Raw genomic sequence first — 15463 nt, 5'->3', positions numbered from 1 at the left:
AAATATTATTTTGCTATGTCATGGGGTACAAGCTGGACACTTGAAGGGATCCTTCCTTATTTTATCCAACTCATATCTTATGGCTTCCCACTCGAAAACACTTTTCAGGAAGCTGTCAGCCGAGATCTTTCCTGTCTGATTTAAAATGAGAGACAAATTTTAAAACAAAAACATATCAAAGGACAAAGGTGTCCAAATCCCAGGCATCAAGGAAGTTCTTCAAGTTCTAGGTGTGTCTCTGGCACAAAACATCTCATTCAATTAATTTTGATGTTACCAGGACTACATGCTCTATGAATGCTGAATGAATGAGGTGGTTTTGATTCAAGTGTGTGTAACCAGTTACATCAAAATGTTGAACATAACCACTCAAAAATGGAGTCAGACGGCCCTCCTGGGATATGTATGTTAAGGAACTCACACGGCCAAAGCGGACGGTTCGTTGGTCCAACATTTTCAGAAATGCTCGACAGGAGAGACCTGGTGCTGCATCTTCATTTCCTCAAATGTAAAAAGCACATCAGTTGCATATAGAGTGGAAAAGTGAAGGGTAGCTGGCCAGTAATCAGTTAAATTTAGGTCATGTCCACATGTCCAACTAGCCTCACATCCCTCACAGCCCAGCTCTGGCATGCTGAGGTCATAACGACCTAAAACACCAAAAAAGTGTAAAAGTTGTAATACTTGATTATTGTAATGTCAGGTTGACATTATGTCACAACAAACTTACTTATTATTTAGATTTTGCTAACATTGTTTTTTGTGATATTTTGGTTTTGATTCATGAAAAAAATAAAGTTTTTCATACCATTGATAGTGACCACAGTGACTGCCTTTCCTGCTCTGATCTCTGATGGACAATCACAAATTCGTACCTCCACAGGTACGAATCGTGCTAAAGAGGTTGACATGTTTAAAATATGAATTCACCTAAACTGCATATAAGATATGCAGAACCAGACGACCAAAAAACCAGAACATTCAAAATACAGTCAAAAGTTAACAGTAAGAAAAACTCTGAGTGTTTAAACAGTAGAAATAATACACATCATGGCAAAGAGACGTATTTAAAACATAGGTAGTTGGAGGTGATGGCTGGAAGAACCCAGCTATGATGGTTTCTCTGTGGTGGAAGAATGTCTGGTGAGCATCGTCACATCACATTTTTCACAGAAGGGGTGTGGTAGGCAATCACAACACAAAGTGCAGATGGATTATTTCCACAATGTTGGCATAAGTGTGCTGACACACTGTGCTGAGCTGTTATGGCGTTAACCAGACGAGGTCTTTCTGCTTTCCGACTCTCTGAAAATATGCTTTTTCTTGTGTTCCAGTTTGTGGAAGCCAGAGGAGCTTTTGGCACCAGTGGTTGACCTGCAGCATCATTCAGCGAGCTCTGGAGTTCTTGTAGAAAAGACTCTTTGGAAAAATAAAAAAATGTTTTACGTCACAGAAGTATAGCACATAGAAGCTGCTTAGAAGAAATAAAATAAGATCTACTACTACTTTCTCCACCTTACTGTGGGTTCAGGTATCTGCATAGGTACTTGACCTTCATCTTTCTTAAGCTCAACAAGCAAGTCATGAAGTTGTTGACCAATCTGTCCACAGGAAAAACTATTAGTTATTTGGTCAGAGCAGAACCAAACTAAACGTTTTGGCCAAAACACTATGAGAACTAACGCTGCAGGTCACTGAACACACCATCCCCACTGTCAAACATGGTGGTGGTGGCAGCATCATGCTCTGAAGGTGCTTCTCTTCAGCCGGGACAGAGAAGATGGACAGAGCCAAAGACAGAAGAAAACCTGTTGGAGTCTGAAAAAGACTGAAGACTGGAGCGGAGGTGAAGCTTCCTGCAGGACAACCAGCCTGGAGACAGAGTCAGGCTACAATGGAGTGGTTCAAAACTAATGTTGGAACGGCCCTGTCAAAGTCCAGACCTTAAGTCAACTGAAAATCTGTGGCAACATCTGAAAACTGCAGTTCTGCAAATGCTCTCCATCTAATCTGACTTGGCTTGATCTGCTTGGAAAAAAATAAAGGGGGAAAACTTGAGTCACTAGATGGTTAAAGCTGGTGGAGACAAACCCTAAAGACGAGTGATTTTTATTCTATGTTTCATAAAGGGAACAATGCATATATAATACATCATGTAAACATGTCAGGGTCATTTTCCATCTCATTCCCAACCGGCTATATTTCTAAGCAGCAACAACCGTGAACATGTTTGAACAAAACGCAGAATAAAACTTTATTTTTCCACAGTGGTCCTCATGTGTCCCAGGCTCCACCACAGCAGCTCCATGTCTTCGCCTGGACAATATGTGGCAGATGAGGTGAATTTTCCATCAGTTTTGGAAATTTGCTGGATTGATTAGTGTGACGTTTGTATGTTTATGTTTTCTGGACTTCATTCAGCTTTAGAAACCTTCACTCTAGATTAGTGCCACTCTGTAGCTTCAGGGTCTTTAACATCATTCAAATTTGGAAAACAGTTTCTCTGAATATCAGCTCTGCCATCTACAGAATTTCCTTCTAGCTGTGAGGTTTCTGCCCCCCACACTTGGTTTCAGTCAGTTTGGAGGAGAAAACCCTTTTATTATCACTATTTAACTTCATTACTCACTGTGATGCATTTCAAGAGTTAATTTAGCTGATTAATTGCTGCAGTAATGGAAACCCAAAATTGTTAGTTTGAATATTTCATGAGGCCAATACAGAATATAATGTTGTAAAATGTCATTATATTGCTTTCATAATTAACAGAAATAATTTTGACGGCTTTTAAGGCTTTTCATGTTTCAAAGTAAATTAGTCTAAGTTCACTTTGTGCCGCTGTACTAAAGGTAAAGTACAAACTAAATAATGGAGCCTGAATGTTTTGGTTTTTACCTGAAACATCAGGAAGTTTGTCTGAAAGTTAAAGATGTTGATTGTCCACCTTTTTATTGAACTAATACACAATTGTTGTACTGGATCATATTTCTGTGCAGGAAGTTTAACAAAATTAAAGGGAGGAGCAAATACATGAGGATCCACAAGAAGGCCTGAACCAATGAGGTCAGTGACACGTTTTAATTTGAATGTTTATTATTGTTTTAAATTACTTTAGGAATAAGGAAATATGACTAATTATAGTTTTTATGAATGTTTTCATTTCAAACTTTCTTCACAATTAACTTTTTACATGTAGTTTTTATCAAAGCAGTGTTTCCTTCCTGCTTGATGCTCTGATCTCAGCTGGTTGAATTTTATCTCAAATATATTTTTAGTGTTTATGTTTTTTCAGGTCTTGATTTTCAAGCTCTATTCATGCTTTTGCAAGGCACTATTTTTCATAATGAAACTGTTTTCATTCATTTCCATCTGATGTGCAAAAGAATGAAAGATTTTATATTTATAGTTCAAATATAGCCTGAGCTTCCAACACATTCTCACTCCCAACTCGTCACATATTGACGCCAAGGGTACCCCCTTCGCGTCAATATGTGACGAGTTGGGAGTGAGAATGTGTTGGATGATCAGACAGGATTCCTGTCATTTCAACAGGTGAACACACCTCTGCTGTCAGAGGGGGCGGAGCCTCAGGTTCTGGAGGATCAGGTCCATTTCTCCTGTTCACTCCGACTCGGTTTGTGTGAACAGAAGGAGAAGCAAAAATCTGATCAGGTGAGTTTTAACTCCACTTTCTACTGGTTTCCAGTCCTGACTGGGTTTTCTCTCTTTGAGCTGCTGGACAGAACCAGAACCAGAACTGGGCCTGGTTAACTGATAAATCAGGAAGTCATAAAGCGTCATGACATAAGCAGCTGTATGACGATCTAACACTATGGTTTAATAAAGATGATTAAATATAAAATATTGTGATCATAGATGTAGCCACCAGTTTGTCTTCCGCATATCTGAACACCGCCATAGTTCGGAATCTGACTCTCGTCCTCTGGTTCGCTCGTCTTTCTCTCTCCTGTCGTTTCTCTCTGCAACTTTTCTGTTGGATTGTTGTCATAAAGGCAAATAGTGGCGAAAAACTTATTTTAAAGAAAAAAACCACCGCAGGAATGTGCGCCACTTTGCTGTTGAAGCTTTTCAGACTTTAATCCGCTGCTGACGAAGAAGTCTGGGATGATTTTCTGTTTCTTATACGTTTATTCCTGCATAAAGACTTAAATGTCAGTATTTGCCGTGAATATAATACAGTCTGTAAGTTGATGTGAAGTTCGCTTACGTTTCTATGACATCACTGCAGGAGTCAACTTCTACTGGACTTTTATCATTTTATAATCCACCTTAAAATATATCAAGTCTATCAACCCCTAATATGTACATGCATAATGACCCCCTTAACATTTTCGCCTGCCCCCTCATGTGTCCATGGAACCGACATGGAACATCAAATGAAATTATTCACCAATTAGAAGAAAAAAGTCCTTTTAGCCCTTAAGGTGTAGATAAAGCGCTGCTGCAGGAGACACATTTAAATGATTACGAACATTTAAAATAGCAACAATGTGGTTTGAACATGTTTTTTTCTCCTGTTTCACTAACAAAAGTAGAGGAGTTTCAATTCTTATTAAAACATCTGTGCCCTTTAAAGTCAGAGAATGTATTAAAGACGCAAATGGGAGATACGTACTTGTTAGAGCAATAATGAATGGGGGACAATTTGCCATATTGAATGTTTCCACCGGGTGACCCTATTAACTTCACAAAACTTGCAGGTCTCTGTTGAAAATGTGATTGTAGGAGGTGATTTCCAGATATACTGGGAATCTATTCTGGTTGATAAGGAAAATTGTCAAAACTAATATTGATCTCGATCCAGTGTCTTTTCTCCTTGCTCTACCAAATAAACATATCCAAAATCCAAACAAGAGAAAGTTGTATAATGTCCTAATTTTCTGTGCTTGAAAGAATATTTTGTGACAGTGGTTTTGTAATAAGTCTCCGACTATTTCTGGGTGGAAGAAACTTATTTTGGAATATATCCCGCTCAACTTTCTAACATGCCTTGTCCACCATCAGACTGACATTTTGGGGCGCATATGGAAGCCCTTCTTGGACTATTCTGAAGGTCACATGTCTGCCATTTTGTCTGGAGCATTTATAAATACTTAGATGTGTCTACATAATGATGGAAGTATGTATGCCCCCTATCTTGTCTTTTCTTTTTGTCTCCTCTGGACTGCACTGCTGAGCTTTTGCTGTGTTGTTGTTATTAAATGAAAAAATGAATAAACATGTCTATAAAATAAAAACATTGCAGCCAGTGGGCTGAGGGAAATACAGCTCCATTTTGTAGCAATTCAAGAGCTATCAGGCTTTTCTCGCTTCATATAAAAATTCATCAGCACAGAAACTTAAAATATTTCCCCCAAGAATTTAAAACTACTTTCACCCCTGATAAAAAGTGATTATGGTGACATAACACAGCGCCCCCTAGAGTATTTAAAAACATCCACTGCTGTCCACTAGACCTGAACTGAATTAAAACATTAGTCATGACACGTTTAATTAAACCCGTGTGAAGCACGTGATCACTCTTACTACCATGATATACTTGAGGCCGACAGTGTGACGTAATCTCATTGTCACGTGACTTCAGCGAAAGACGTCTAGTCAAACCTTTCCATTTCATTTCTGCTTTATGTTTCATTAATAGAACAGAAAAACTAAATGTTTGGAGGGAGAAAATATCAGTTAAACAGGATCATTTCTTTAAATAGACCGTATTTCCCATCTATTTTAAATTGAGTCTGACTTCTTCCGACTTTTACTTTGGTCCCTGAACGTCTCAGTTTTATTTTCACTTCCCTCATTTTGACGCAGTTTGGATTTGCCGCTCAAATCTCAATCTGTGGGTAAGAAACGTAACATTTGTTTCGATGGTTTAGATCGTTGCCTTCAGAATCAGCAGAAACTTCCGCTCCACAGCTCCCAGTAACAAACTCCCAACCGAAACTGGAAGGGACCGATGAAAATCTGCCCGCAGGCGGCCTGGAGCTGGAAGACGTTCATAGGCTCTGTGACCAACAGGTGGAGATCTTTTCTAAAAGTCACAAGATGCACCTGAACACAGATTTAACAGTGCACAAACTTTTATTAAACAATTTATTTAAAACATTTCTCTTTTTAAAAACGAGGCTTCAGGCCTACTACTCGGTCCCTGGAACAAAAGGAACCAGGACAGACAAGTTCAATTATTCCAAAAGAAATAAAATAAAACATGCAATGCAAAAGATATTAGTAAATCAAAAAAAAAAAACAAAAAAAAAACAAGTTAGTAACTTCAATCACAAAACAAAACTAAAAGAAAACAAGGAACAAATCGTTGTCATCCGCTTCCAAATGCCCTTCGATGGGGCCAGAGGAGTAATGCCCCGCGCACTCAGCCTGTCCAATCCGCAACAGGTTTAGTTGAGAGCGGCCCAATCAAACAAGACGACAAGACAGAGGAGCGTCCAATGCGCTGCAGCTCCAAACACAATCAGGTGCCTGAAACAGAAAACCCATCAACCGTGGATCCAGATAAAAGAATCAAGAACTAAATAGGTAGCTTACCCAGGGGTGGAAACACAGCCTAACCCGGGAGGAAGCGGGTCAGCAGGTGAGGACCAGAGTGAAGCCGCCCGCCACAGCAAGCTGCAGCATCAGAGCAACACTGCAGAAACGCACGATAGGTGTAGCACCCAAAAACCAACCATGATCTCAGCCATGGATGGCAAAACTGTCACTTACGATCGCAGACGAGTCGACCAAACCCACAAGCCGATATGTAGCCGCTGACCGTAGCAACAGTGGGAGAAACAAAGACGAGTTCTGAGTTCTGACTCAAGAAGCTTAATGATTTTATTCTCCAGCTGTTTTACTAACAGGTCATGTGGACGAGTGTCTCCTGAGATTTTTCTCTCAAAGTCTCAGATTCATCAAGTTTCCTCAAATTACAAAATGATCGATTATTTTCCACTTTATTCATTAATTCAACAAATCATGAATCACTTCATCATCTGATTCTAACTTGATTTAGAAAATAAATCAAATTCAATAAAACATGAATATAACATAATTAAGGTCAATATTTCAAACCTGTTTGTGTTTTCAGGTGAGTGGAGGAGCGCCACCTAGTGGCAGCAGGATCAGTGTGAGGACAGAGAGGACACAGTCCTTCCCTCTAAAATGTCTCTTGGTGGGGAACACCAGGACCACAGGTGAGGTCATGACCTTTACCTGTGCAGGAAAGGTCAAAGTTCAGCAGTGGAATCACCAAACCGTCTCCGTTCACAGGAAGCTATCAGAACCAGAACCAGAACCTGGACCTGGACCCAGCCGTGTTTCCTTCAGCAGTAACAACTCAAAGAGGTGAGCTGGATCTAAGTGTTTTATTTTTAAATGTTCATGTGAGTCCAACAAATATTACCTTTACAAAGTCGCCTTTTATCACCTGAAGAAATATTTTCCTCTAAATTTGACGATTTTATACAAATATATTAATGTGATTATTGGAAATCAATCCAGTCCTGCTGCCAACAACCAGGAGGCTTTTTATCACCAATCCATTTCTAACATGACCTTTTTATTAATTTACAGGAGTCGTGCAGCTGAGCCCAGCTGTGTGTCATGGAAGAGCAACAAGTCAAAGGAATTTATTATTGACTTTAAATCAGACCAGCCTCCAGCAGCAGAGAGTCGGGTCCAAAGGTTCTGTTCAATGTTCTACTGACATGATCATAAAATATACCAGTTCTGGTCACATTTGATTTTCTGTTTGTATTTTAAAAAGTCATCATGATTGAATGTTTTTAGGGACTTTCTGGGTCTTTAGCAACGTTTGGGAGACATGAGGAACCTAGAAAACTCTGCAGCTGCAGAACAAGATGTGAAAGTTTATTAATAGGGAGAAAACATGTAATGATCTAAGAGCTGCATCAGCTGCTGCCATCTTAGATTTCAGCTCTGTGGAAACCACCTGTTGGAGCATTTTATGAATTTATCTAAAGAAATGCAGATACAATGTTGAGAATCTGTGGATAAACATTAGTGGAGCTCCAAGATTAAAACAGTTGATTCCTGTAATTCACTGATTATGGAGAAAAATATGAATTACATAATTGTTTCCTTTTAAATTGACTGATTTTATTAAAAATTAAATCTGCCAGGGTATGAATAATTTTGGTCTGAATTCTAAAATCAGAGCTAATTTAATTGTTTCTGCATAAAGAAGGTGGATGTTTTATTCTGCTCTGGATATTTAAACCTGAACCAAACAGACTTTTGCTGCTGTCTTTCTCTCAGCGTTTCAGTCCCAATCATCAGAAAACAGATCCTAAAATATCTCAGTGTTCCTAGTTAAACACCGATGGAACCTGTGCTGCCGGTTTTAAGGTTTAGAAAACTAAAGAACTATGCAAAGCTAATTCTGCCTCCAATCTGCAGAGAAGCTTCATCTCAGTTTGTCTCTGTGTGGACAGACAGATTCTGGTTCATTTGTCCTGGTTCCTCCACAGAGAGGATCTGCAGAGCTCAGAGGTTCCCACTGATCCGTCTGTCCAGCTGGACTCCATATTTATGGTCTGTACATCGGTTCTGTTCAGTCTGTAGACCAGAGGACTGTCAGTCTGTCCAACATGGACCTGATGTTCAGATCTAGTCTGATATCTTCTCATTCTGTTCCAGCTGCTGGAGGAAAACATTGTCACATTCGTGAAGAACGAGCTGAAGAAGATCCAAAAGGTTCTGAGTCCAGATGACCCAGAACGCTCAGAGGGTCAGAGTGAGGATGAGGAGGTGATGAGGGGTGAGGATGAAGAGCAGAGGAGGAGCAGCAGAGAGGCGGTGATGAAGATCACCCTGAACTTCCTGAGGAAGATGAAGCAGGAGGAGCTGGCTGACCGTCTGCAGAGCAGTAAGAGGATTTCTACAACAATTCTGCTGTTATGTTGAATAATTAAAACATGATTACATGAGAAAATGAATTCAACTGAAATCAAACGAGAGAAACGAACAAATACAGAAAATCTTCATCAAACAGTCACATGATCTCAATGACGTTCTGGATTCAGCAGCTTTTTGATTTAAACATCACCTGTGGTGACTGGTTGCTGCTCATGAAATATAAACTTTGGGAACTTTATATTTACCGTAAAATACTGTAAAAAACAAACATGGCAGCAATGCACAAGATAAAAACCCATTTTAGTTTTAATTCCTGCACCCAGTACATAAAAATGTTCCATTCAGCTGCAGATGAAGAACCTTCAGAAACACACAGACAGCTACCAAATTCACACTGTGATGCAGCAGCGCCAACATTGAGGGCCAGTAAATGATAAACTGCTGCTGATCTGCATGACATGAACTCTCCGACTGTCTACCGTCCATCTAGGGCTGAACACATGGACCGACCCATCGGTGCTGCTGGACCCATCACTGCTTTAATCAGTTTAATAGTTTTAAACTGACAAATGATTGATTGGGTGGAAGTGAACTCATCCAATAGTGATTAACTTTAAATAGAAAAACAAAAATGAAAAGATCACCACAGTCTGACACACAGGGAAAACCTGCAGCTGGACCAAAACTCACTGTGTTGAGATGTTTCTCAGAGTAAAAACAAATATCTAGTTATCTGCGGTTTCTGTCCAGGCGCATCTCATTCATGTGGCCCATCAGTGGGTTAGATTGGTGCTGTGTTTTGTGGATCAGGTGCAGTGAAAGTCTTGTGCGTATCCTCTGATAATATCCTGCTGAGCTGCAGGTCAGAAACTATGGAAAGGTTTTCCTGCAGATTGATATGAGGGGGGGAGGCTCCTACTGTAGAAACCCTTTGAATGTTCAGCAGGATCAACCAGCTGTACAGTACAGCTCTATGAATTATTTTCTCATGTTTTACATGTTTCTGGTTTCTTCTGAATGAAATCCTCCTCATGGTTTGTAGTTGGAATGAACTCCTTTCTAGACATCTTGATGTATAAATAATAGATGTATTGTGAATATTAATTTGCTGAAGTGTTTCCTCCTATGTCTTTTGTCTCTGTGTTCAGATCGATGTCAACGTGACCTTAAAGAGTCTCTAAAGAATATGGTCCAAACTGTCTATGAAGGCATTGCGATACGCGGACAGAAAACGTTTCTGAACCAGATCTACACAGAGCTCTACATCTTGGAGGGAGGAAGTGGAGAGGTCAACCAGGAACATGAGGTCAGACAGATTGAAACAGCATCCAGGAAACAAGGAACAACAATAAAACTAGAAGAAATCTTTAAACCTGAAAGAGATCAACCAATCAGAACAGTGATGGCCATGGGAGTGGCTGGCATTGGGAAAACACTGTTAACACAGAAGTTCACTCTGGACTGGGCTGAAGACAAAACCCACCAGAACATCCAGTTCATATTTCCATTCACTTTCAGAGAGCTGAATGTACTGAAAGAAGAAACCAGTTTGGTGGAACTGATTCATGAGCGCTTCACTAAAACCAAAGGAATCAGCAGCTTTGAAAGCTTTTATGTTCTGTTCATCTTGGATGGTCTGGATGAGAGTCGACTTCCTCTGGACTTCAAGAAGAATCCAGTCCTGACTGACCCTTCAAAGTCCACCTCACTGGATGTTCTGCTGACAAACCTCATCACTGGGAAACTGTTTCCTTCTGCTCTCCTCTGGATAACCACACGACCTGCAGCAGCCAGTTTGATCCCAGATGAGTCTATTGACCGGGTCATAGAGGTCAGAGGGTTCACTGACCCCCAGAAGGAGGAGTACTTCAGGAAGAGATTCAGAGATGATGAGGAGAAGGCCAACAGGATCATCTCCCACATCCAGAAATCGAAAAGTCTCCACATCATGTGTCACATCCCAGTTTTCTGCTGGATCACTGCTAAAGTTCTGGAGGATGTGATGGAGACCAGAGAGGGAGGAGAGCTGCCCAAGACCCTGACTGAGATGTACATAGAGTTCCTGCTGGTTCAATTCACAATCAAGAAGAAAAAGTTTGATGGACGACGAAATACAAAATCTATCTGTAGTCCAGAGAACAAGAAGCTGATTGAGTCTCTAGGAAGACTGGCTTTAGATCAGCTGCTGGAGGGAAACCTGATCTTCTATGACAAAGATCTTGATAAATGTGGCATCAACATCGAAGATGCTGCGTTGTTCTCAGGAGTTTTCACTCAGATGTTTAAAAAGGAGAGAGGAATGCGCAACATCTCCGTCTACTCCTTTGTTCATCTGAGCATCCAGGAGTTTCTGGCTGCCGTCTACATGCTCCACTGCTTCACCAGCAGGAGGTCAGAGGTCATCAAGACGTTCCTGGGACACAAATACAATGAAACATCTCTAGATGAGTTCATGAAGAAAGTCATGGAGAAATCCCTCAGCAGTGAAAATGGCCACCTGGACCTGTTTGTCCGCTTCCTTCATGGTCTCACTGTGGAGTCCAACCAGAGACTCTTAGAAGATCTGCTGGGTCAGACAGAGAACCGTCCAGAAACCGTCCAGAGAATCATCACCAACCTGAAGGAGATGAACACTGATAGAATCTCTCCTGACAGAAGCATCAACATTTTCTACTGTCTGGTGGAGATGAACGACGTCTCATTTTATCAGGAGATCCAACGGCTGCTGGATTCAGGGAAGCAGCTCTCAGTGTCTGACTGTTCAGCTCTGGCCTTCATGCTGCAGATGTCAGAGGTTCTGGATGAGTTGGACCTGGAGAAGTACAAGACATCATTAGATGGACGACAGAGACTGGTTCCAGCTGTGAGGAACTGCAGAAAGGCTCGGTGAGTCCAGATGTTTCATTGTGTGAATGCTGATTCAGCACTATTGTCCTCCTGTTTCTTCTTCTTTCTTCAAGTTGATTCTGGATGTTTTTGGCCTTTAACTACTTCCTTCATCCTCTGGATGATTTCAGCCATTCAAACATCTAAACATTCAGTTCATCCAGGACAGCTGCAGCTTCTGGTTTTTACACATTTTGATCATTTAAAAATATTTAAGTTTTTATCAGTTTTCAGGTAGAAATGAATAGAAAACCCTGAACTCTAGAAAATGTCTATTTCCTCTCAGATCCAATCATCCAGAGAGACTTTTTAAACTTTAAACTCTCTTCACTCGTTGAGCTGCTGCTCCATAATTCACCTTTTAGGATCTTTGACTGTTTTTATAAAATAATTGTTTAGGTTTGATGGAAATTTGGACCATTAAAATAAACCATTGCATTAATTATAAACTTTGTGAACAGTGTTGATCTTCTTCATCCCGTCATCATCCTCACCTCTTCCTCCTCCACTAGTTTCCTCTGAGTTTGTAACTGAGACCAAAATGTGGTGATTGTTGTCTGGTTCCAGAAAAAGTCCTAGTTTCTGTCAGATCCTCCCAAAGCTCTGAGAACTCTGCTTCCAGAGCTGGAACCATTTTCCTCATCAACTCTTCATCTGCAGCCTTTGTTGAAGCTGTTAGCTGTCCTCCATGAAGACCTGCAGAGACATGAGCTTCAGCTCTTTAGACATCCAGCCTCTTTAGTTCTGGAGAACTTTCACTGCTTCACCATGAAGATGCTGCTGGACCCAAACGCTCCGTCTCCTCCAGGGGTTTTGCTCTTCAGCTCTTTAGGAGTTTAGCAACAATTTCTTCTGACATCCAAACCTTTGTTCCTCTGAGACGATGGACAGACCACTGCAGAGACATGTGTCCCTCTTCCAACCAGTTTGTCCCAGTTCCTCTCAGACCAACAGAGGACGGTCCAGACCTGAAGGAGCAGCAGGACCGGTTCTGCTGCTGCTCTGCAGGACGACCAGAACAATCTGCAGCTTTTAGCTGAAGCAGGTTGACGACTGTCCACTTTCTACTTTGTTACAGCATCAAATCCAGCAGATGAACGGAGACACAACTGGGAGCATCATGTGTCTGGTCTGCTCCCAGTTTCCTCTGTGGCAGCATTTAATAATCTGCTGCTGGGAGCCATGTTTCTATAGAATATACTACTATTATTAATGATGAGGAGGATTCTAGATGCTGCAGCAGCAGATATGGGCTAAACAAACCCAGAGATGCCAGAGGTCCACAGCAGGCTGGACTTCCTGCTCTGCTCACTTCATTTATAACTCACTTCTTGCTTGGTGGAAGATCTCAAGGAGCCAAACGGTCTAGTCCAAGTCAGTGTGACTTGTCAGAGCTGTGAGCAGTTCCTCCTCCTCTCCATCATCTCCAGTAGTTTCCTTCATTCAGCTCAGTCAGCCTCTTCATCAGCTGCTGCAGCTCCTTTGAGGCTCTGATGCTGCAGAGAAACTGAACTTTCCTTCACAGATGATAGAAGATCTTCAACATCTGACTGAGCTGAAGGTCTGAGGACATGAAGCCTGGACCAGAACCAGAACCAGAACCTGGACTTTAGTCAGGAACTGCACAGACTCTCTGTCGGGTCAAACTCAGTAAACTGAAGATCAGATGTTGATCAGATGATGACATCATGATGACATCACTGTTATCATATTTTAGTCTGTTTATGATCCAGATTGATTTCATTAGAACTGAATTTATTTCTTCTCTCATCACAGACTTGGTGGCTGTTCGATCCAAGAGGATGAATGTGAAGTTTTGGCTTCAGCTCTGAAGTCCAACCCAGATCTGACTGAACTGGAAATAAATCAGATCTACATAAATGGAGGTGGAGACTCTGATATGAAGAATCTGTCTGAGATCCTGGAGAGTTCAGTCAGTAAAGTGAAGACTCTGAGGTTTGTTTTCTCTATTTATACAATAAAATAATTTATTGATACTTTAATCATTAGCATAATTAATAATTTTATTGTAATATTTTAAAACAACCTTTTTAAATGTCAGATTAAAATCTCTAAAACATTTTGCCTTATGAGTGAATTATTTTCTCATTTCAGATTTTCAGATTATTGAACTTTGTTTTTCAGTTTTTAAAATGTTTCTGACTGATGAATAAAATGAGTAAAATAATTCAAATGAAGTTAATTAATGATGGAGATGTTTCAGATTGGTTGGTAAAGATTCAGATTGTTTTATTTCTGATTCTCATCTTTACATCCAGAATGAAATGTTTTCCTCCAGTCGAGCCACAAACACTGACCAGTTCAAATCATCATTAATGAAACATCTAAGAAGTGACTGATTGTAGAAAAGCAAATCTAGATGAACTGAATGACAGTGAGGTTTGCAGCAGCAGCAGGTTCCTCGCTTTGTCCTGAAGCTGTGGTTCTGTTGGGCCGGGTCAGAGAGGAACCGTCCTCTTCAGTCTGACAGCTGTCAGTCGGTTGGAGCCTCGTCTCTGTGATGAAGCTTCATCAGGTCACGTCTCCTTAGGAAATAATGGCCTCCATTGGCTTTCAGCAGCTTTAAGAAGAACCCAAGGCCATTCATGAATAAACTGAGTGGTTCTGATCCGGTTACCAAGTCGGGTCTCCAGCTGATGATCAGAACCAGCAGAAATAGCTCACCTCATCCAGGCTGCTGCTCAGAGAAAACTTTGAGTTTCTTTGTTGATCAAATGTTCTGGTTCTGCTGGTTTGGACTCTTTAAACCAGTTTGACTGGATCAGATGTTAGAATCAGTTCATCATGTTTCTTTTACATTCAGGGAAATTAATTTTCTACATTTTATTATTTATTTGTTCATATTTCAGTTTTAACTGCATCCTGTTGGCTTCAGCTCATCTTAATTATATAATTATTGATATTTCAGTGAATAATTATATATAATTGATCATAAATCAAAGTTCATATCTTCTGATCTAATAGATATTTTCTGAGTTTGTTCCTGGACTTGGATCCAGAGTTTAATTTAGTCCCTCTGTGTAACTGAGTTGGACCTGCTGACCTGAGGTCAGAACAGGACAGCATTCGGACCCCCAGTGTGTAGAAATCCCCCTCATGTCAAGCAGGTCAAAGGTCATTCAACCCAGTCTAGAAAAGTGAATTCCTGGAATCTGACAGGAACAAATCAATAATCAATGATTGATGCTTCAACACTTTGATCAGAACCTGGAATGATTTTACTGACTAAAATCCTCCAACACAACATGACCCAGTACCAGGTTCTGGTTCTGGTTCTGAAGTCAGCAGGTCTTTATTGAAGCAGCAGCTTGTTGGCTTTAATATTCATGAGAATCTTTAACTGGTTCTGTTGGACTGGTTCACCTGCATCCTGTTGGCTTCAGCTCACATCTTTTATTCTTTATTCAGGTTGAAGAGCTGCAGTTTGTCAAAGATCAGCTGTGATTTTCTGGCCTCAGCTCTGAAGTCCAACAGCCTCCAGCTGACACAACTGAACATGAGAGGAACCTACCTGAAGCAGTCAGATGTTCAGCAGCTGAAGGATCTTGTAAAGACTTTATGGTAAATACATGTTTGTAGTGAGTCCAGCTGCTGTCAGCATATTGAACTAAACCCAGTTAGCATCAAAGCAAAGCTCCAGTGTTCCCAGTAAAGCTGCAGCTTC

At 40.7% G+C, this 15463-nt stretch overlaps 1 protein-coding gene and 1 pseudogene across 2 annotated transcripts; one reads left to right on the top strand and one right to left on the bottom strand.

Annotated features, from left to right (window-relative positions):
* Positions 1-18: 18 nt before the first annotated feature.
* On the bottom strand, positions 19-2639 carry LOC148160621 (uncharacterized; annotated as a pseudogene).
* Positions 2640-3585: 946 nt separating this feature from the next.
* Positions 3586-13780, top strand: LOC148160620 (NLR family CARD domain-containing protein 3-like). Of its 2 annotated transcripts, none has more exons than XM_088012949.1 (8): positions 3586-3672; positions 7103-7208; positions 7285-7359; positions 7588-7698; positions 8505-8568; positions 8674-8902; positions 10041-11778; positions 13555-13780. In XM_088012949.1, the coding sequence occupies exons 2-8, from the start codon at positions 7177-7179 to the stop codon at positions 13763-13765; spliced, it is 2460 nt and encodes an 819-aa protein (XP_087869075.1). In that variant the 5' UTR covers positions 3586-3672; positions 7103-7176; the 3' UTR covers positions 13766-13780. The 2 variants fall into 2 exon arrangements, with proteins under 2 accessions (XP_087869075.1, XP_087869080.1); XM_088012954.1 differs by lacking the exon at positions 3586-3672 and adding an exon at positions 5780-5861.
* The last annotated feature ends 1683 nt before the right edge of the window (positions 13781-15463 follow it).

The sequence above is a fragment of the Poecilia mexicana genome, unplaced genomic scaffold (assembly GCF_051168715.1).
Source record: "Poecilia mexicana isolate PSO_F unplaced genomic scaffold, ASM5116871v1 scaffold_2, whole genome shotgun sequence".
In the NCBI taxonomy this organism is placed as follows: Eukaryota; Metazoa; Chordata; class Actinopteri; order Cyprinodontiformes; family Poeciliidae; genus Poecilia; species Poecilia mexicana.
This window is presented reverse-complemented; position numbering and strand designations above follow the sequence as displayed.

Excerpts from the sequence above, each read along its gene's own strand:
- LOC148160620 (XM_088012949.1), top strand. The coding sequence starts at position 7,177 with ATGTCTCTTGGTGGGGAACACCAGGACCACAG. Across the intron at positions 7,699-8,504 it reads GCAGAGAGTCGGGTCCAAAG|AGAGGATCTGCAGAGCTCAG; the intron begins GTTCTGTTCAAT and ends GTTCCTCCACAG. Across the intron at positions 11,779-13,554 it reads AGGAACTGCAGAAAGGCTCG|ACTTGGTGGCTGTTCGATCC; the intron begins GTGAGTCCAGAT and ends CTCTCATCACAG.